Source organism: Equus quagga, chromosome 14, assembly GCF_021613505.1.
Source record: "Equus quagga isolate Etosha38 chromosome 14, UCLA_HA_Equagga_1.0, whole genome shotgun sequence".
In the NCBI taxonomy this organism is placed as follows: Eukaryota; Metazoa; Chordata; class Mammalia; order Perissodactyla; family Equidae; genus Equus; species Equus quagga.
In genome coordinates this window covers 52,299,711-52,323,496 of record NC_060280.1, presented here as the reverse complement: position 1 = coordinate 52,323,496, position 23,786 = coordinate 52,299,711, and the positions used below count along the sequence as shown (strand labels likewise).

Below are 23,786 nucleotides of genomic sequence, written 5' to 3'. Positions count from 1 at the left end.
TGGCTAGAAGGCCGAGATCAAGATGTTAGAAGATTCAGTTTCTCATGAGACTTCTCACCTTGGCTTGTTGATGGTCATCTTCCTCCAGTATCTTCACATGATCCTCTCTCTGGGTGTCTGTGTCCTAATCACTTCTTATAAGGACATCAGTCATTTTGGATTAGGGCTCATATGACCTCATTTTACCTTAACTACCTCTTTAAAGTCTCTATCTAGAAACATTCACATTCTGAGGTATTGGGGATTAGGACTTAAACATACGAATTTGGCGGAGGACACAATTCAGCCCTTAACACATCTTAATAGGTGAAAGAATCTAGCACTGTGTCTGACATATGGTGGATCCTCAATACATACTAGTTATTATTAAGCAAAAAGAAAAAAGAGAACAGTTTCTAAAATGATTTAATTCCCTCCTTACCTTCCTTCTATAATGGCAGGAAGCCACATTCACTGACAGGAGGTCTTGCACCTAAAAGTATGCATTTGGACTTACATAAATGCAACAGCACATTAGAATGGAAATAAAGGCAAGAAAAGAGATTGAACGATGGAGAAATTGTCACTCTTCCAGTGTCTTCTCTATTTAAAGGGCTCTAAAGGAGTTGTGGGATAAGAAGAAAATGGAGAGTTTTTCATTTTAGACCTCCTTTCCCCTTGGCCTCAGAAGTCTGCCATAGACCCTGATCTGGGAAAGATGAAATATGAGTGGGCTCAAAAAGGAGATACTTACCATTGCCTGTATTCTACCCCCGCATTTCACCAACAGCTATGCAACAAAGCAATTACACTATTTTTTGAAAATCCCAACACAGATTTACCTAGTTTTATTTGTTAATAATTTCCTGATACAGATTTTTAATTCAAATTATAATATACAAAGCAACTAAATAGATACTGTCATCTAAAGGAATTCTCATAAATCACATTACTATTAAAAACACTTCCTAGCAATTTGTTGCATGAATTTAATTTTTTATTTAATAGCTAGCATCTGAGTACTTAACGATGTGACAGGTACTCTGCATGTGTACATTATCTCATTTAATCCTTATAACCCTATGAAAACATATGGAAATTACTCTTTAAATCAGGAGAAAAGAAATTTTTGATGATGTAGTCTTTTTAAAGAACTTTATTAAGACGTTTCTCACAAATTAGGGAAAAGCTTTTTATCAGTAAGAGAAAAATCCTTATTTTATAACACAAGTGAAAAAACACCAGAGAACTTGACACCATAACTTTGATAAACTCCAGAGATCCTGGTTTCCAGTTCTTTTAAACTACACTCTTACCTAGTAATCAAAGCTTTCAGAAAGAATGCCAAATCCAGTCTCTCCTGAAATGACACATAATAGCACTGAGACACCTCCTTTAATTCCTCCCATTTACACATGTACACTAACATAGCTCAATCAATCATAAATCCTCTCTTTCATTAAACAGAGATTAAGATTAAATACAATATATGAGACTATCTGGGGTTTTTTTTTTTTTTAATACAAGATTACTGGTACCAAAGCAGAGTAGAATACAAATGCTACTTATTAAAGAACCCACAATTCTTTTTTCGCTTCAGAGGGCTTCAAATGTTCAACAATATTTTAAAGACTTTTTTACATATAGGCTAATATATAGCCTATTTTTCTTTTATGACAGAAATGTACGAACAGTACCCTTAATTATACCCCTGCAAATAGGACACTTTCTTAGAGCAGGGGCACATTCCTGGCATACTACCAGATGACCACAAGGAATGAACACAATAGAAACTTCTTTGTCCATACACACTTTACAAGTTCTTTCTTCCTGGAGCCTCCTCAACTGTTCTTCCAGTGACAGACCTAGTAACAACAACAAAAAAACTTTAGTGAAATTCAGTTTCTACTTTACCTCCCATTAAAAAAAAAAGAATATTTCATGCTGGTCTTAAGTCTTTATTTTGTTTTACCTGAAACATCTTCTGTTGGAATATACTTCATATTCTTTTCCACTGAGGAAAGAAAAACATACGAAAAGCATCACTCTACCAAATACAAGACTGCTTCACCTACTACATGTTTTTTTCCACCACCATCTATTGAAGGACATAGCTTTTAGCTATATATTATCAGGTTTTATTTAGCTATACTACTTGGGCAATAAAGGATTTCACTTTTTTACAACAACATATAGACTACAGTCCACTAATTGGATTTGTTTGTCAAACACAAAGATAAACATAATCCCAAGGATTTCTAAAATAATTTTATCAACAAACTCACCAAATAAGTTCTCATATAAAGTAGAGTCAATTTCTTTTAGACAGTTTTTGAAGATGTTGGCAGCAGCATTTCCTTTAACTAAAACGGTATCAATGAGTTCTCTTGCTTGTAAAGGTATCTGAGTTTTTTGTTTAATAATATCATGTTCTTGCTTATTAATTACATTGGCCTTTAAAAGATTATCCAGGATAGGAAGCACGCACGTCAACTGCTGAAAGAGGGCCATTCTATTCCTCCGAATTAATGATAAATCATCTTCATTTAAAAAAAAAAAGAAAAAATCCATTAGATTTTAAACTGCTTCAATTATACTCATACAGTCACTAACAACTAACCCTACAAACAATTTAGGCACTCAACAAACAGGAGCTCGAAAAAGAACAAAATTACTTCTTTGCACATTAATGTCTGGCATTTGGAAAACTTGCAGAATATTTAGCTACGGCATATTATATAATACATACATGGTTTCTGTTTTCGTCACTTTTTAAAGTCTATATATTTACATACCTTAAAACCCTGCTCTATTCTGTTGAAAGTAAGCAGAGAATTTTAGAGGACAGTAAAAATTTCCCACCTCTGTACTTTCCCCCATGCCATTAGTAATACTGACTTCTAATTGTATTATATCACTTTACTTTTATAAGCATTTTCAAGTAAATTGTCTCACTTGATACAAAGATCCTGTCAATTAAACAAGGCATCTAATTTTCAGATAGGGAGAAAAAGACTCAGAAAACAATGAGTGACCTGTCCAAGGTCACAGAAAGAATCAGTTGCAGAATGAGGTCTCCTAGATTAGCATTCTTTTCAACTCCGTGCTTAAGCAGCAGTACTGCAGCGTTGAAAAGTTTGAGTGTAAGGTCAGGACAGACCTAGAGCCCTATGCCCGCCTAGCCACTTACCACCAGCTATGTGCCCTAACCTCCATTTACCTCAGTTTCCTCATCTGTGAAATAAGATAATAATAGTACCTTCCTCAAAGAGTTGCAAGGATTATATGAGATAATACATTAAAAGTATTTAGCACAATACCTGGCACATAGCTAGCTACCAATATTATTTTATAAATGTCTAGGTTTATATCAATTTAAAAAAAACAAACTGCATATGAATCAAGCCTAATCTTTTTATAAAAGCAAATGTTTTCTCCTTTAACCCCAAATCACATAAAATTCATGCTAAATTCCCTACATTTATGGAATATGGGCATGAACTCCTGAGATAGCCTTCAAAAAGTTCCTTCTTTTGCTGTCCCAATCACCATAACATTTAATTGCCTCTTTTAAGCTTTAAAAAAAAAAAAACAGTACATCTCTATATTTACAAGTTTAGTGAGAAATAAGTTGTAAAAAGAGAAGTCCATTTTCCTTCCCCATTTTATGATAAGAAAGCTGAGGTCTGGGGCTGGCCCCGTGGCTGAGTGGTTAAGTTCGCGGGCTCCGCTGCAGGCGGCCCAGTGTTTCATTGGTTCGAATCCTGGGCGCGGACATGGCACTGCTCATCAAACCACGCTGAGGCAGCGTCCCACATGCCACAACTAGAAGGACCCACAACGAAGAATATACAACTATGTACCTGGGGGATTTGGGGAGAAAAAGGAAAAAATAAATAAAAAAATCTTAATAAAAAAAAAAAAAAAAAAAAGAAAGCTGAGGTCTGGTTAAATAAACTACCAAACAGGCAACTGTCAGAGCCAGGATTTAAACACAAATCTGTCTCAATCTAGAAGTCAGACTTTAAACATTTTGCTAGATGGCCCCACAATAAGGTTCTCTTAAACTATTCCCATCATTACTTACGAGCTTAAACAGAAAAAGTGTCTTCCAGCCCAAATACCCTAATTCACACTATATATGCAAACTTCACCTCACTTGGCTCTTTAACCATGCCTTTTGGTACACTAGTCTCCAGAACCAGTCTATAAGCTTCTTCAGAGCAAGCACCATGATCAGTACAGTATTTGACATAGGTGCTCACACTCAATTAATATTTGCTGAAGGAATGATAACTCAAAAGACTTGTTTTGGGAGTCTGAGGCTTAACAGACTGATATGAATACCAAAATCAGTTCCCTACTATCTTTGGGTTGGGCAGGGGCTACTTACTTGTTAAGCTCTAGGATTTCATCATCATTCCTATCTTTTGTATAAGAATCACTTAGCAAGTGTTTAGAAAGTCAAACACCGTATTAAGAATATGATTTGAAGGAACTTAAAAGAAAAACAAAGTAGAAACAAGACCTAGATCCAACTTTAAAATCTTGCTTTTTCAAACCAATTTAAATTTGTTATATGTGAGGAAGAAATGCAATACAGCTCAAGAAAAGAGTTATACTAAAATCCTCTGGTTAGCATAAATCAGGGATCTTATTGGAAAATAAGCATATAGAAAAAAGCTGCAGTCAACGGTTCTCAACTAGAGTAGTACATTGCCCACAGTGGAGAAGGGAATATGCAGTCTGGAAATGACTGGTGGCTGCTATCAGCAGTTAGGGGACAGACAAGGATGCTAGCTGTCCTGCAACATGTGAGACAGTCCTATGAACCCCACTGAGAAATAATGCAGGTGACTAACACTCCCAAATACCTGATGCCATTTCTTCAGTTTGTCTTTCCTTCTCCTCTTCTCTTTTTTCATCTTCAGCATTAAGAAGTGCTGACACGATATCATTAACTGTTTTGTAATTCTCTCCAGTTGTTAGGATTTTACTCTGAACTGTCTGTTTTACCAGGCTTCTACTGAAGCCCATTTCCAAGGCAGCTTTAATCACAGGTGTATTCATCATGACTGCATCTTCAGAAGAACTTTCTCCAGGTCCAAAATGAACAACTATTTGAAAAGACATGTACCCATGTTAAATTTTACAAACATAAAATATGGAGAAAAATAATTACTTTGACACAATCTTTTATGTCATGCTGCTTATATCCTAGTAAGGGAGATGAGCCATATGCACCAATTACTTATAACTCCAACAAAAGTTTGAACTTTTGATAAGGATCAAATCAAAGTATAAGAGTATGCTATACTTTTTAAAAATACAACTTCCAAGGCTACATCCTAGACCTACTTAATAAGAGACTCTCTAGAGATGGAGCTTAGGAATCTGTATCTTTAAAAAATTCCCCAAATGACTCTAATGTACAGTCAGTTTTGAAAACCAATATGCCACACAAATTCAGATAGTGAGAAGTGAGATAATTTCTCACTTCAGCCAGGAAAGTTGGGGAAATCAACAAAGACTTCATGGAAAAGATGGCATTAGTGTTTGGACTTGAAGGATGGACAAGAGCAGAATCTAGGAAAGGTGGATAGATAAAGCAGAGAGAATAACATGAAGGGAAGAACAGTAAAATGGACAACTAATTCATGCAAGACATGTCTAAAAATGTGGTTAAAGGAGTAAAGTAATGTGATTTCAGACAACAACAGATGCTCTGAAGAAAATAAAGCAGTGTAAGGTGATTACAACAAACTAGGAGGCAGGAGGACAACTCAGGGCAATCAGGGAGGCATTTTCTGATAACAGGGTCAATGCTGGCTAATAGGGCATCTCTGTGAAAAAGATAAAGACATCATTCTTTAAGATACCTTACTGCCATCTGCTGGAAAGCTGTTATAATAAACACACAAATATACAATGGCTACAATGTGTACTGTGCTCCCTTGTTCAAACATAAGTGGAAACACTACCTGATAGATAACACCAGAACACACACTTTAATGATAAGGAGTGATCTATGGGAATATCTGAGAGAAGTCTTCCAGGAAAAGAGAATAGCAAGTATAAAAGTCTTAAGTCAAGAGAAAAGTCTGATATATTCAAGAAACAGAAAGAAGATGGTAGAAAGTCAGAGACGAGGGGGACGCCCAGGTCACGTAGAGTCTTGGGAGTTCATATTTTAAGTTTGCTAGAATATTCTAGGAGGATTTTAAGCAGAGGACTGAAAAACCTGATTTGTCTTTTCAAAAGATTATTCTGGCAGCTCTGTAACAAACTTTTATGAAGCAAAATGGAATCAGAGAGACCAGTTAGGATATTATGACAGAAGATGATGGCAGTCTGGATTAGGTTGATAGTGGTGGAGATGGAGAGAAATGGTAGGATTTGGGACATATCAGGACTTAGAACAGATTAAATATATAAAGTAAAGAGAGGAATCAGGGATGATGCCTAACCTAACTTGAGCCAACTTTTTGACCTTAGCAAGTGGGTACCATTAACTGAGATGGGGAAGACCAGAGCAGGAACAAATCTGGGGGATAAAGGACAAGAAGAAAACGTTTGCTTTGGTCATATTAACTCTGAAATACTTGTTATAGCCAAGTAGAGATTTAAATGGGTAGTTGGACATGCCAGCCTAGAGCCCAGGAAACAGAGAAATAAATTTGGGCTGAGTGTTGACAGGTACTCCATCATTTAGAATTTTGAAAAAGGAGTAGCCTCTAAAAGAGACTATTCATGATCAAGCAGGGAAATGGGGGAAACCAAGAATGTGGCATCAGGAAGTGAAGAAAATGTCTTATGAAGGATGCAGGATTTTGATGTCAGCCAAGATTGCTGAATAAGATGTCCCCTGCTTGTATCTCCATTCAACAACAATTTGGAATCCATCCATGGGCAAAACTGCCTCATGGGAGCTTTGGGATCCGAGTAGATTATGAAATCCCAGTGAAGTTCAACACCAGGGAGAGACGTTTTGAGAAGACAAGCCCATACCCAGGTGGCTGACTCACTGACCATGGTCCTGGCTACAGACCCAGAAACAGTTCCACACCTCTCAGGACTTGACTACAGCCCCATTTGGCTTGGTCCTGTCACTAACGCCATATACCAAGGGAATGGGAAGGAGTCCATGCTTTGGGTGACAGGCACACAGACCTCAGACCAGCTATGGACACTGAAGTTGCCTGTGAACCAGATTCAGCCAGGGTTTGGGAGCCGCTGGAGGTAAATCAGCCACACTCAGTCAGACGATAGATTCTGAAATGGCCTCATAACTGGGCTCCAACCACCCCAGATACAGTCCACAGTCTTGCTGACACAGGAACCCAGCAAGAGACACTCTGGCTGTGCACCACAGGCTCCTGAAAGGACCCTAAATCTGGTTCCAGTCCATCCCAGCCACAGTCCACAAGCAGTACTGCTGGCACATGGAGCCGGTGGGAGACACTCATGTCTGCACCTCAGGAGATCCTGAAACAGTTCCAGACTCTCCGACCACAGTGAGGGAGCAGCCTAGTCCACCAAAGAGATTGGCAGGAGACACGCCCATCTGTGCCTCCAGAGCCAAGTCCACAGACCTCAATCTTCGCTGCAGCACATGAAATAGCCCTGGGGCTCCATTCCAGCCCCTCTCAGCCACAGTTCAGGGCCAGTTCTACCCATCAAGGGACCCATCAGTGATCAGACAGGAGCCTTCCCAGGGACCTAGAGGGAGCCATACCCATCCGCACATCTGGTCACGGGCCTGCTGTCTGAGGACTAAACTGTGGACCCTGAAGCAGACCTTTGTCTCAATAACATCCTGCTAAACAATGTACTGGAGTCAGTCCTATCCATCAAGGGACGAGACAGGATCCATGCCAGCCTGAGCCCCTTGTGACAAGCCCACCAACCATGTATCCCACCACAGACTCAGCAACAGCCTTGTCACCAGCTTCAATTAAGCACAACTGTGATTTCTGAGGTAATCCCAGCAGCCAAGGGAACCAACAGAAAGAGGTCTTTACCCACCAAAACCAGTCCACAAAGACCGGAAGAGGCATTTCCTCCTTCAAATACAAAGACACCAAGGCAAGGCTACAAATATCATGCAAATCAGGCAACTATGACAATACCAAAGGAAACTAATAAAGATTCAGGAACCAACCCCAAAGAAATGGAGACCTACAATTTGCCTGACAACAAACTCAATGTAATCATTTTAAAGAAACTCAATGAAATTCAAGAGAACAAGACAACTAAATGAAATGAGGGTAACAATACATGAACAAAATTAGAAGTTTAATAAAGAAATATACACCATAAAAAAGAACCAAACAGAAATTCTGGAGCTGAGAATACAATGACAGAACTGAAAAATTCAATAGAGAGCTTGATCATGCAGAAAAAAGAATCAGAGAACTCAAAGGGAGATCATTTGAAATCAGCCAGTTATAGGAACAAAGAAAAAAGAGAATGAAAAAGAGTGAAGAAAGCCTACATGAGTTATGGGACAACAACAAGTAAATGAACATTCACATCACGGGAGTCCCAGAAAAAGAGGGAGAGGAAGCGGGAGAAAGCTTCTTTAAAGAAATAATAGCTGAATGCTTCCCAAATCTTGGGAGAGAAATGGATATCCAAAAACACTAAGTTGAAAAAACCTCAAGCAAGATCAACCCAAAGATTACACCAAGACCCACTATAGTCAAAACGTTAAAAGCCAAAGACAAAGAGAGAATTATAAAAGCAGCAAGAGAAAAATGAGTCATCACATACAAGGGAACTCCCTAAGGCTATTAGCAGATTCCTCCACAGAAACCTTGCAGGCCAAGACAGAGTGACTTGCTTTATCAAAGTACTAAAGGAAAAAAACCACAAACCAATAATACTAGCAAAACTGTCCTTCAGAAACAAAGGAGGGATAAACACATTCCAGACAAAAGTTGAGGGAGTTCATCAACACTAAACCTGCCTTACAAGAAATGCTAAAGGGATTTCTTCAAGTTGAAATAAAGGGATGCTAAGTAACAACATGAAAACATATAAAAGTATAAAGTTTACTGGTACAAGTAAATATGTACCAAACTGAGAATATTCCATACTGTAACTATATCTCAAGTAAAAAAGTTAAAAAACAATAATATTAACTATACCTACAGTAACTTGTTAACGGATGCATAATATAAAAAACGTAAATATGACAGTGTAAAATGTGGCGTGAGAAGTGAAAGTGTAGAGTTTTTGTATATGATTAAAGGTAAGTTGCTACCAGGTTAAAACAGACAATTATATCTATAAGACGTTTTATGTAAGCCTCATGGTAAACATAAAGCAAAAACCCTATAGTAGATACACAAAATATACAGAGAAAGGAATTAAAGCATACTATCACAGAAAATAGAAAGGAAGACAGCAAGAGAGGAAGAAATAAACAAAGGTACTAAAAAACAGTTTGAAAACAATTAACAAAATCATAGTAAGTCCTTACATATCAACAAATACTTTAAATGTAAATAGACTAAATTTTCCAATCAAGAGAGACAGAATGGCTGAACAAGATCTAACAACATGCTGCCTGCAACAGACTCACTTTAGCTTTAAGGACACAGGCTGAAAGTAAAGAGATGAAAAAGATATTCCATGCAAATGGCAACCAAAGAGATGAGGCATGGCTATACTTACATCAAATAAAATAGACTTTCAGTCAAAATCAGTGACAAGAGACAAAGAAGGTCACTATACAGTGACAGAGGGGTCAATTCATCAAGAGGATATAACAATTAAAAATGTACCAAACAATGGAGCACATAAATATTTAAAGTAAATACTAACAGAAGTAAAGAGAGAAATAAAGAGCAATACAATAAAGAGTAGAAGACTTCAATGCCTCATGTTCATCATTAGATAGATCATCCACACAGAAAACAAGAGACAGCAGACCTGAATAACAGTATACACCAAATGGACCTACAGACATACACAGAACATTCCATCCAAAAGCACCAGAATACACATGCTTCTCAAACTCACATGGACCATTCATCAGGATAGAGCATATGTTAGGCCACAAACCAAGCCTCAACAAATTTAACAATACTGAAATCATATCAGGTATCTTTTCCAACCACAATGGCATGAGACTAGCAATCAGTAACAGGAAGAAAACTGAAAAATTTACAAATACAGGGAAATTTAACAACACACTCATGAACAACCAATGGATCAAAGGGGAAATCAGAAAATATCTTGAGACAAACAAAAATAAAAACACAAAATATCAAAACTTAGAGGATGCAGCAAAAGCAGTCAGAAGAGGGAAGTTGATAGCAATAAATGCCTAAATTAAGAAAAATGAAAGATCTCAAATAAACAACCTAACTTTATACATCAAAAATAGAGAAAAAGAACAAACTAAGCCCAAAGTTAGCAGAAGGAAGGAAATAGTGAAGAGCAAATAAATGATATTATTACAAAGACAATAGAAAAAAAAAATGAAACTAAGAGTTGGGTTTTTTTTTGTTTTTTGTTTTTTGTTTTTTTTAAAGATTTTATTTTTTCCTTTTTCTCCCCAAAGCCCCCCGGTACATAGTTGTGTATTCTTCGTTGTGGGTTCTTCTAGTTGTGGCATGTGGGACGCTGCCTCAGCGTGGTCTGATGAGCAGTGCCATGTCCGCGCCCAGGATTCGAACCAACGAAACACTGGGCCGCCTGCAGCGGAGCGCGCGAACTTAACCACTCGGCCACGGGGCCAGTCCCTAAGAGTTGGTTTTTTGAAAAAGTAAACAAAATTGACAAACCTGTAGCTAGACAAACTAAGAAAAAAGAGAAAAGACTCAAACAAAATTATAAATGAAAGAGGAGACATTACAAATGACACACCAAAAATAGAAAGAGACTGCCTTGAACAATTATACACTAACAAACTGGATAATCTAGATAAAATGAATAAATTCCTAGAAATATACTACTTACCAAGACTGAATCATGAAGAAATAGAAAATCTAAATAGACAAATAACAACTAAGCTGATTGAAGCAGTAACCAAAAACCTTCAAACAAAGAAAAGCCCTGGACCAGATGGTTTCACTGGTGAATTCTATCAAAGATTTAAAAAAGAATTAGCACCAATCCATCTCAAACTCTTTCAAAAAGTTGAAGAGGAGGACACAATCTCAAATTCATTTTATGAGGCTAGCATTAGCCTGATACTAAAGCCAGATAAGGATACTACACAAAGAGGAAACAACATGCCAATATCTTTGATGAATATAGATCCAAAAATTCTAAATAAAGTACCAGCAAACCAAATTCAACAGCACATTAAAAGGACCACACATATCATCAAAGAGGATTTACCTCTGGGATGCAATGATGGTTAAACATATGAAAATCAATAAATGTGATAAACCATATTAATAGAACAAAGGATAAAAATCATATGACCCTCTTAATGGATGCAGAAAAAGTGTTTGAGAAAATTCAATACCCTTCCATGATAAAAGCTCTCAACAAATTTGGTACAGAAGGAACATACATCAACATAATAAAGGCCATGACAAACCCACAGCTAACATCATAGTCAGTAGTGAAAAGCTGCAAGTTTTTCCTATACAATAGGAATAAGGCTACTCACTCTCACAACTTTTATTCAAAATAGTACTGGAAGTCCTAGCCAGAGCTATTAGACAAGAAAAGAAATACAAAGTATCCAAACAGAAACAGAACAAGTAAAGTTGTCTCTATTTGCAGATGACATGATCTCATATATAGAAAATCCTAAAGACTCCACTAAAAAACTGCTAGAATAAACAAATTCAGTAAAGTTGCAGGATAAAAGAAAATCAACATACAAAAATCAGTTACATTTCTATACACTAACAATGAAATATCAGAAAAGGAAATAAATAAAACCACTCCATTTACAATAGTTATCAAAAACATTAAAATATAATTGTATCTCAATAGAAAAAAAATACTGGAGAATAAATTTAACCAAGGAGGTGAAAGATCTGGACACTGAAACTATAAGACATTGATGAAAGAAAGTGAAGACACAAATAAATGGAAAGATATCCCATGTTCATGGATTAGAAGAATTAATATTGTTAAAATAACCATACTACCCAAAGCCATCTATAGATTCAATTCAATCTCTATCAAAATTCCAACAACACTTTTTCACAGAAATAGAAGAAACAATTGTAAAAGTCACACTGAACCACAAAAGACCCCAAAGAGTCAAAACAATCATCAGAAAAAAGAACATGGGGCTGGCTCTGTTGCCAAGTGGTGAAGATCACGGGCTCTGCTGCAGCAGTCCAGGGTTTCGCTGGTTCGGATCCTGGGCACGGACATGGCACCACTCATCAGGCCACGGTGAGGCGGCGTCCCACATGCCACAACTAGAAGGACCTGCAACTAAGATATACAACTATGTGCTGGGGGAATTTGGGGAGATAAAGCAGAAAGAAAAAAAAAAAGATTGGCAACACTTGTTAGCTCAGGTGCCAATCTTTAAAAGAAAAAAGAAAGAAAAAAGAACAAAGCTGGAGGCATCACACTTCCTGTTTTCAAACTATATTACAAAGCTATAGTAATCAAAACAGTTTGGTATTGGCATAAAAACAGACATATAGACCAATGGAACAGAATAAAGAGCCTAGAAATAAATTCAGGCATATAAGGTCAACTACTATTTGACAAGAGAGCCAAAAATACTCAATGGGGAAAAAAGTCTTTTCAATAGATGGTGCTGAAAAAACTGGATATTCACATGCAGAAGAATAAAATTGGACCCCTATCTTACACTACTCACAAAAACTGACTTGAAATACGTTAAAGACTTAAATTTTAGACCTGAAACCATAAAACTCCTAGAATACAGAGAAAAATCTCCTTGACATGGGCCTTGGCAATGATTCTTTGGATATGACACCTGAAGCACAAGCAACAAAAGGAGAAAACAAGTGGGATGACATCTAACTAAAAAGCTTCTGCACAGCAAAGGAAACAATCAACAAAATGAAGAGGCAATCTACAGAATGGAAGAACATATTTGCAAACCATATATCAGCTAAGGGGTTAACATTGAAAATATATAAGGAACTCATACAACTCAACAGCAAAAAAACCACCCAATTAAAAAATGGGCAGAGAATTTGAACAGACATAGGTCCAAAGACAGACAAATGGCCAATGGGTACATGAAAAGATGCACAACATCACTAATAACCAGAGAAACACAAATCACAACCACACGGAGATATCATCTCACACCTGTTGGAATGGCTATTATCAAGACAAGAGATAAGTGTTGGCAATGCTGTGGAGTAAAGTGAACCCTTGTACACTGTTGGTGGGAATGTAAATTGGTGCAGCCATTACGGAAAACAGTATGGAGGTTCCTCAAAGAATTAAAAATAGAACTACCAAATGATCTAGCAATCTCACTTCTGTGTACAGATCCGAAGGAAATGAAATTACTGTCTCAGAGATATCTGCACCTCCGTGTTCACTGCAGCATTATTCACAGTAGCCAACACATGGAAAATACCTCTAAGTATCCATCAACAGCCGAGTGGATAAAGAAAATGTGATAATATACATATACAACAGAATATTATTTATCCATAAAAAAAAGGAAATCCCTCCATTTGTGACACCATGGATGGACCTTATAAGATGAATAACTTATAAGATAAATAATTTCTGGGGATCTAATATACAGCGTGGTGACTATAGTTAACAATACTGAATTATATACTTGAAAGTTACTAACAGAATAAATCTTAAATGTTCTCATCACACACAAAAAATTCTATTTATGTGAGGTGACAGATGTGTTAACTAACCTTAATGTGGTACTCATTTAGCAATATATGTGTGTCAAATCAGGCCACTGTACACCTCAAACTTACACAGTGTTATGTGTCAATTATATCTCAATAAAGCTTGGGGGAAGAAAAAGAGTAAAGCAGTCAACTATTTCAAATGCTGAAAACAGGTCAAGTAGTGGATTTGCTAGGATGGCGGTTGTTGGTGACTCTGACAAGAACAGTTTTTAGTAGAACAAGTTAAAAAAAAGCACGGAAGATGAAGAAGAGAGTAAGCACAGAAAGCTTTCTAGGCATTTTGTTGTCAAGGGAAGCAGAGAAACGAGACAATAGCTGGATGGGGACACAGGTTCAAGGAAAGGTTTTCTTAGGATTGGCTATAGTACATTCTGTTTGCATGCTGAAATAAATGATTTGGACAGATTGAAAAATCGATGATGTGAAAAAGTGTAGATCACTGCCAAAGAAAAATCCTTAGATTGACGGTAAGGGATGAGATTCAGAGGACAGAGGACAAGTGGAAGAGTTGGCCTTACACAAGGGAAGGACAATGCATTCTTTATAAAACAAGAGAAAGGAAAGTATACGGATACATTATGTAAACTGGTGGTTTTCCTGGTGAGAAGATAAAGTAGTCCTCTCTTCCCTGTTTTTATTTTCTCAGTGAAGCAAGGTTAAGAGCTGGGAACAAGGTAGGAAAGAGTGTTAAACTTATGAAGAGAGAAAACGTGAAACAGTCACATGGAAGTTTAGCAAAGTGATTTTATTAGGGAACTGCAGCAGGATTGCAAGGCAGCTCACTAGAAAGCTGTAGTTATAAATTCAAAGTAAGAACAATCAAGTAAGTAAGATACTGTCTTTTCCAGCTTTATTACCCAGGAGATAGTTATCATGTACCCAAGTAACTCTTCCTTTTCCAAGTCAAATAATAACAAACCCTCAACAATCCTCCTGAGTCAGTTTCTGGGACCCTTAGACATCTTGGTCATCTTTTTCTGGTTCTGCTACAAATCTGCCAATATCCCTCTTTGAAATGGGATGCCAAGAATAGAACACCTCTTTCTAGTGCAGTGCAGAAAACAGTGTTGGGGCCGGCTCCGTGGCTGAGTGGTTAAGTTCACGCGTTATGCTGTGGCAGCCCAGGGTTCGGATCCTGGGTGTGGACATGGCACCACTCGTCAGGCCACGTTGAGGTGGCGTCCCACATCCCACAACTAGAAGGACATGCAACTCAGATATACAACTGTGTACAGGGGGTTGGGGAGATAAAGCAGGAAAAAAAAAGAAAAAAAAAGATTGGCAACAGTTGTTAACCCAGGTGCCAATCTTTAAAAAAAAAACAAAAACAAAAACAGTGGACTATTTTGGACACCATAACATACGTACATTACATACATTAACTAAATGCCATATGTGGCTAAATTAAGTTTTAGCCATAAGCTATACCTCCTATCATTGCACTAAAATACTGTACACCTGACAAATACCTAACATCTAGACCAATTCTTAAAACATAAGTGAACCGGGCCTTTTCCCACATGCTAGCTTATAGCAAACTCTTGCTCTTTGGAGGGCTTATTATTTGCAGTTCTTATTCTTTGAGCTATTTGCTATAGTTGGTTTTCTTTTACACGTTTCTTCTTTCTCCAATTGGAACATCAGCACTTTAAGAACAAAGACTAGTATACTTTGTAGAATCCTCTAAAAATGTCATGAATCTTGGTAGACACATAATATTTATCAGTTAACTTCCTAGCATTTTTTCCTATGACCTCAGAAATCCTTTATTTACATACTTTCATTCTTAACATTCTTATAAAAATCCCTATTCCATATCTGAAATATTTTCAAACATACTTGGTGGATCAGCATTTTCATCTCCAGGAGTGTCTGAAGTTGACAACAGCTAGGAAACAGAAGAAAAACTAATAGGTAAAATCAGAAATCTCAAACAACCTGAACAGAGCAACAGTTAGATAAGTTTATCTTAAGTAATGTACATACTGTTTTGAAAACTGGGTATTTTACATATTTCATTTTGCTTTGTTTTACCTTAATCATCACAAAAATTTCCTTGAACTCTACCTACTTCCAAATTAAAATTCAAGTATTTCTCTAGTTTCAGGAAAGTAGGAAAAAGTATTAATAGTTTCTTTTTCCATTTAGAAGGTCATATTTCAGTTAGATCACTCTCAGGAGTTCTAAACTCCTAACAAGTTATTTTTTGATGGTTTTCCTGGAAAAGATGGAGGAGACACTAAAGATCCTCCTCCACCTCAACATAAATTTGTACAATGGCAAGCTGAGTGATTTTTCAAAAAACTAAAAATAGAAAACAATTTTTTGTTTAGCCCTGAACAAACAAGGTGGTTACAAAAACAAAAATAAAGGTGTCATTAATATGGACACAAAACATGTAACTATAATTAATAAGGAAACAGATATAAATGTCACTTCTAATAATATTTTTTTTAAGTATTATTTCATTCAATGTTGCCAATTATAAAAACTTATTTACCTGTTCAAGAAGATGAGGATATCTAGCTTGAATCTCATCAACAAACTCCTGCCCTTTCATGCTTATCAAGAACTCACATCTAAAACACAAGAGGAAAATTATTTTTAAAAATTCTTTTATACCAAAATATAACCTGACCATTCTAGAAAATTGGCTTTCCAACTCTTTGATGTATCCCATAGTATAAACGTTCTACATCACAAGCTGGCGCACACACACATCCAACAGGAACAAAATTCTCAAAAAAACACTACAAACTCTTAACTATGTGTTGATGCATTCTGATATTTTCTACTTAAATGCATTAACATAATAACAACAATAAAAGGAGCACAAGCTAAGGCTTGAAAAATGCTATTCTAGACAATTTACTTTTGGGGCTTAACATAGTTTCAGAAACTAATTCAGTATTGAAAATGTGATCTTTTACAATATAATAACTGCTCATCTTTCCCCAGTGTCCACTCTTTCATTACATTTGAAGCATAAACTCTCCCTCCAAAAATACTGAATCAAATATTTTCATCTATACATAATGTGACAGTGTTTCCCAAATACTTGTTTTCAAACTACTAGAACTTCTCAAAGGTGTTCCAGGAAGTTCACGTAACATCTGTTTCCACATCACTCTTTTTTGTTTTTTAACAAATGATGCTAGACAACTCAATATCCATATCCAAAAACCAAAGAACCCTGACCTAGGCCCATACTATATACAAAAATGAATCATATACCTAAATATAAAACCGAAAACAATAAAACTTCTAGAAGAAAACATAGGAGAAAATCTTCTTTGTCCTTAGGTTAGGTAAAGATTTCTTAGCTAAGAGACCAACAGCATAATCCATAAAAGATAAAACTGATAAAGAGACACCATCAAAATTAAAAACTTCTGTTCATCAAGACAGTGTTAAGAAAATGAAGACAAGCCACAGTCTGACAGTTTTCAAAACACATCTGATAAAGGATTTGAATCCAGAATATATTAAGAACTTTCAAACCTAGTAATTAAAAAAAAGAACTTTAAAATGGGCAAAAGATTTGAATAAGACACTTCACCAAAAAAGATATATAGAAGGCAAATAAGCAGCTCACCATCACTAATCATTAAGGAAATGCTAACTAAAATCACAGTGAGATTCCGCCACACATCTATTAGAATGGCTAAAATTAAAGACTGACAATAACAAGTGCAGTCAAAAACGCGGAACACCTGGAAGTCTCATACATCGCCAGTGGGAATTTAAAATGGCACAGCCATTTCAGAAAACAATTTGGCAGTTTCTTACACAGTTAAACCAAACTTGCCATACAACCCACCACTCCCACTCCTAAATATTTATCCAAGCAAATGAAAACTCATGTCCACAAATGTTTATTAATGTTCATAGTGATTTTATTCATTATCACTCCAAACTGGAAATAACCCAAATGTCCCTCAACTAGTGAATGGGTAGAATTAGTAGAGATCATACAATCATGCTCAAGACTCAAGTTTATCACCCAGATAACATAGCTACCTGTCATTGTGCTCCTGATCTTTATACAGTCTTAAATTATTTTTATTCTGGGACTGATTAACTTATATTCATAATGATTAAAGACAGGAAGTATAACAAATCCTGGCTGCCCCATATTTCTCTTCTCCAATCAATTCTATGAGGACACAGATTTTTGTCTGTCTTATTCACTGTTACATCCCCAGCATCTAAAATAGTACTCAGTAGGCACCCAAATATTTGATAAATAAATAAACTGTGTAAAAATATAGTAAATAATGATTATCTATTTTGGTTTTTCATTTACTGAGATTTAAGATTATCCACAACTGAATTTGTTGTTTTCAGAAGTGATTACAAAAAGCACCCCTAAGCCTTTTCCCTTATTTAAGTATTTAAAACAAAACACAAATTACAGAAATAAACCAAGATTTTGTTTTGTTTTATTTTATAAAGGACAAAATGCAGCAATTCAAACACTAAAATTGGAAAGCTGTTTTGGTCTCTTTGACACAATATTAGTTAAATTTCAAATGATATGTAGAGAATCCCATAGAACTAGGCATAATCAGGTCACTTAAAATTGTGACAATAAACATGCTTTTTCCTACATAATTAAAAATAAACAAAATATGTTACTTTCCAGAGTTAAAGTCAAAATTTATCTTGATATATTATGAATATTAAAGACATAATTTTAAAACACAACTTTTAACAATGTACTAACCCGTAATAAAATATTTCTTACTTCATACTTCTTTTTTATCTTATATTATACAAAAACAACAAAAGAATTTTTTAATTTTCTGAAGGGGTTCAAGAGATTCCTCATTATTGTGAAAGGCACTCACATGTCAAAACATTATCTATAGTACACAACTCCGCTTATATGCGGTACCAAGAGTAGTCAAACGTACAGACAGAAAGTTGAATGGTGGTTGCTAGGGGTTGGGGGGAGGAGAAACTGAAGAGTTAGCGTAATAAGTACAAGTTTTAGTTTGAAAAGACGAAAAAGTCTGTAAATGGACAGTGGTAATGACTGAGGAACAATGTGAATGTACGTAATGCCAAAGAACTCTATAATTAAAAATGGCTATAATCAGACTTAACAATCAGCCTATATTATATGCATTTTTATATCCTGTCTTATTCCTAGATCCATTTTATGTCCCTTGTTGTTTTCCTTTTCCCTTCTTTCTTTTTCCTAACTTGGGTTCTTTTTGTTTTATTTTACCTATCTTTGTAATCCTTAAGTCTTCTTTAAAGTAAAATGGGAAATATATTGAAATGTATGACCATAATTGTAAATGAGTCATCAAGAATAAGTTAAATTATATCCTGCATACATGGCTTACAAAAGAAGAAAACACAGGACATTCTACAACATGTTTCATCAAAATAATTAATGCTAAAATTTGGTATTTTAAAAGGTTAATTCCCCAATGGTAAAACAACTGTTATAGTGAAATGTAATTAATCATGCAAGTATGCCTACTTCTTTTAAGTAGAGTTTTGTGTGGAAATACCTTTCAAAACAATTACCTTGGAAACCACTTGGCATGTTCCACCCATGGGTCATCTCCAGATTCCCAACACCTTAAGCCACCATCACAACAAAAGCATTTGACATCATCATTTCGACCTAAACAAAACAAAAAACTAAAACTGAATATACACATATTCTGATATGTAAATCAAAATGAACTAGATAAAATGTAAAGCTAAATATTAGTTTCTTACCCACATAATAGAAACCAGCACTTGCAAGCTGCTCAGGCTGAACTGGTACACGAGGTGGCCAGTACATAAATGTTCTCAGTCGAGCCGCATGTGTCTGCATGCTCAAATTTGAAATGCTAAACCTCAGCGTTTCCAGAGAATTTTCCAAAAATGGACAGTTGGGGAAATGCCTCCGGTGTTCTGACATAGCATCATCCTTTGGTTCCCAGTTACTTAGAGTCCCACCACAGGCAAAGCAGGCTACCCTATCTCCGGGTCCTATATAATAAAAGCCAGCTCTTGCCAATTCTGATGGTGATAAAAAGGTTAATGGCCACATATGGTAAGTAAGAAATCTAGCTTCTTCAGTACTCATTGCATAACTGTAGGGGTTAGTCCTCAAAGGGGAGAAGTCTTCGACTGCTCTAGAATTAACAAGGTTTGGTGAAAGGTTGGAATAAGAACCACTGAATGAGCCACTATGTTCCAAAGTGGGAGCTAATGAATGTGTAAAACTGTTCCTCATTGGAGAAGAAGTATTCTTAGAGGTGGATTCCAGACTAGTAACAGAAACCAGATTCTGAATAAAGCTACAGCTAGGATATAGCTGTTTATGTTTTTCAATAGGATTGTCTCCTTGTTTCCAGTTATCCAGCATCAGGCCACAACAGAAGCATTTGACCTTGTCATTCACACCAGTGTAATAAAAACCAGCACGAGCAAGACTCCTTTCTGAGACAGGAACACCGGTGGGGAAAGTTGAATATGTAGACATTCTGTAGAGTTCACATGAAAAGTCATATTTCATTTTTTGTTTGTTGCCGACTGTCCAACTTGACAAGATTGTGCTATCTTCCATTATACTCTTAATTTTTTGATATTAGGGACCTGGGACAAGTCTTTGGGAGGTAGTTTTGTGCATGAGTGATTTTACTTTTGGATGGCTAAAAAGCTTCACATGAAATTTCTCATCTCTTCACACTAATTAGATTTTTACCATAAAAAAGAATCAAATGATAGGCTCCGACTTATGTAAAATTCACTAAACCTTCTTTACTGGATTTATACCTGAGTTTACACTCAGGTAGGATGATCCCTCTCCTAAATTACCAAGAGACTATTTAGTACTTAGTACTTAGTATTAGGTAGTATTTAGCACTCTTGGGGATTATATTAACTCTTTTAGGTAACTCAAGTGTTATTTGCTCATTATTTGGTGCAATACTAACCTAAGGGCCTGAATTAAGTTGACACACTTGTGAAAATAAGTTAAAATTCCTTGATTTTCCAAGGGGATTTATATTCCCAAAATTCCAAACAACTACAGAATATCTAAATTATGCCTTTAATTTGCTTTTGATTATAAGCTACAAAGCCTGGATACCAAGCCAATTACTAAGTATGCTATAAGAGGAAAAACCTATATTCAGGTTTCTTTCCCTACAAGCACTTTAATATGATATCAGAAAAAACCACCTTGCCTAGGCTATATATGGTCACATTATCTAAAGGCTAACTTCATATAGCTTATCATCATAGTATTTACGTAAGTGGGTTATACTAGCTTCAGCTAACAACTTTTGGGGACGTAAACACCCACAAGCTTTACTGAACTTACGCTTCTTATAGTGTGTATGATGTCAAATGAAATTTATTTTGCTTAAATCTCACAAACTGCTAACTCTTCCATCTTTGTTAAATATTGTCTATATTTGTTTCCATTTCCTGCAACCATTATTATGTTGTCTTTCTTCCTAACTTTGCATACCACTTTATTACACCTGATCAACGGAAGTATTTTTCTCCATAAACTTAACTAGTTAACCATAAAATTTCCACAGCTGAAACTTTTTATACTCCATTTAAAAATTAAATAACCTGTCTCTCATTTAAGGTCATGCATCTACTATATACTCATTTGGTAATTAAAGATAAATCAATTTATCAAGATACAGCTTATCCTTTCTATGTTACCACAAACGCCTAACAAAATATTGTATTACCAACAGAATTACTGCTTCTGCAAAATGTACCAGTAATTATCCCTTCTAGCCTTCTTTCTGAATACCCTATTCATACACAAAATTACACTCCACAAAATTCAAACTATATCCCTTTATACAGTTTCTGGGTCTCCATAATGGGATTTATTACTGCAGGAGAAAAAAAAATAAGGGGAAAAAAGTAGACTCTTCGGGGCTGTAAATCTGAAAAGAAAAAACAAAAGTTACTTTTAGAAGACTATTTTCATGTTAAATAGAACTTACAAATTCAATTTATTCAGTAAACTCTTAACAATGATTTACACTTTAGATAATACTACATCTTAATTTCAACACTTTGTCACGAAAACTTTCTAACTTGAAAATCTCTTAATTAAAAGAAATGCAATATACTCCCCTTAGCACTAACTATACATTTTTTTTTAAAACATACAACTTTGAAGACAGACATTTTCAAATAGGAAAATATTGTGTCCTTGGTCTCCTCCCCTTTCTTCGTGACAACTTTTAAAAGTTTAAAGATAACATCTCTGGCAGTTTTCTAGAAGCAAAAGAGGACAGTGGTGAAAAAGACTACACCCCATCAGCAACAGGACAGCAATAATTAGGCAATAACGTTATTTTTTGAGCGTCAAACCTTTCCAGGACTAGGCAAACTGACCAGTCAGCGTAAAACGTATCAAGAACTCAATATAAACCCTTAAACTCTACAATTCCCTCACAACTCCCCAGCAACAACCACAGAAAACAACTCGAAAACAAAACATGGCACAACGGGCTGCGAAACACTGGCCTTGGGAACGTGACCACTTGCATAAATGTTTTCCTTCCACCAGGACTTGACAGCCTATCTTTAGACTTGTAGCTACAAGCACCGTACTGTGGATTTTGCCGTCTGTATGCAAACTGTAGCTGGCGGGGGGATAGATTAGAAAAGAAGAGAAACTATGGGATTCACTCACTAATTTCCCGGAGTTACTTCTCACAACAGATCACTAAAGCGGCGGACCGCAGTTGGAACTGCCTAAAAAACGAGATCTCGCCGCCACACAACTGTTTTCGTTACATTAAATTTAAGGCATACCGAGGGTTACCTTAAAACCCTGCAAAAACTATGAGAAAACATCTTGGTCAGAGTGCCAGGGGCGAAAAGTGGGCGGCGGCCAGGGCGGGCGTGCCGACAGCTCAATTTTTAAAAAATTATTTCCGACTTCAAGTCTTGGAATTGGGGCTTCCGAATTAAATTAAAGCCTCGGCGAGAGTAGAGAGCAGGATGCAAAGAGCTCCCGGCGACCCTCGCCCCCCGGCCCGGGCCCCAAGCCCTGCCACCTCGCCCGGCCGCCGCTTCGGGGAAATGGGTCCCCGCGGGCCCGCGCCGCCCGGGCCCGGAAGAGCTGCACTCACCGCAGTGCCGGCGCAGCAAACGCGGAAACAGCGCGGCTGCCTGGCGGCCTCCACAGACGCTGGAGAAGCGGCGGCGACGGAAGAGAGGCCGGGCCGGCTCGTTCCAGCGCTCCCGAAGCCCCCAGCCCAAGCTGGGCCCACGCTGACGCACGGTGACGTCAGCGCGCCCTGCCGGGCCCCGCGTCAGCGCCGCTCGGGGGCGCCGGGGAGTCTGCGGTCGCCGAGCCGGACGGCGCGCGCGCCCTGCTGCGGGCAGTGGGCCAGCCCGCCGGGCGAGACGGCACGGTCCACATCATCTCGGCGTTTCGATTTGTGCCCTTGCGGTTTGAGCGCGCTGACGTTTCGTTCTCTCTCTGTCCCTGACATTCTCCTGAGGGGGACGTGGCAAACGGAGAGCCGTGGAGTTTGAAGGTTGGGAAACCCTGCGGAAACGCCCCTGCCCCGGGGTTTGCGCCTCTGCCCCCGCGTCACCTCCGAGTTCTGATCCAGCCCGGGTCAAAATTCCTCTAGGGTGACACCTCCGCTCGTCTTAGATGACAGCGTTTGAGAATGAAGTCAACCTGGTGGCATTTTTGCTTTAATTAAGTAAACAGTTGTAACCGTTTTAAACCATTGAAACCGTTTTTGCCTCAGAGCTCAGCTGCGCAGCATCAACCTTCAGTAGCAGGCGTGGAAACGAAACAAAGCCGAGTGTTGGCAAATACAACAGCGTCAGGAGCTTCTTTTTGAAGGCTTGATTTTTATCATCTTTTGAGGATGAGATTATAGCCACTTTATAATCAGTATATCTTTTATTTATAAATTTTTGTTTGTCTTTAAGCATTTGGTTTTCTGC

General features: G+C 37.2%; 1 protein-coding gene across 1 annotated transcript; it reads right to left on the bottom strand.

Moving 5' to 3' along the window:
• Positions 1-1,117: 1,117 nt before the first annotated feature.
• Positions 1,118-23,326, bottom strand: BIRC2 (baculoviral IAP repeat containing 2). The gene is made up of 9 exons (XM_046685524.1): positions 22,952-23,326; positions 19,566-21,751; positions 19,368-19,467; positions 16,327-16,405; positions 15,666-15,714; positions 4,854-5,096; positions 2,265-2,519; positions 1,952-1,993; positions 1,118-1,844 (listed from the first exon to the last, which is right to left on the bottom strand). Exons 2-9 carry the CDS (start codon positions 20,401-20,403, stop codon positions 1,651-1,653), a joined length of 1,800 nt encoding a protein of 599 aa, XP_046541480.1. The 5' UTR covers positions 20,404-21,751; positions 22,952-23,326; the 3' UTR covers positions 1,118-1,650.
• Positions 23,327-23,786: the final 460 nt, after the last annotated feature.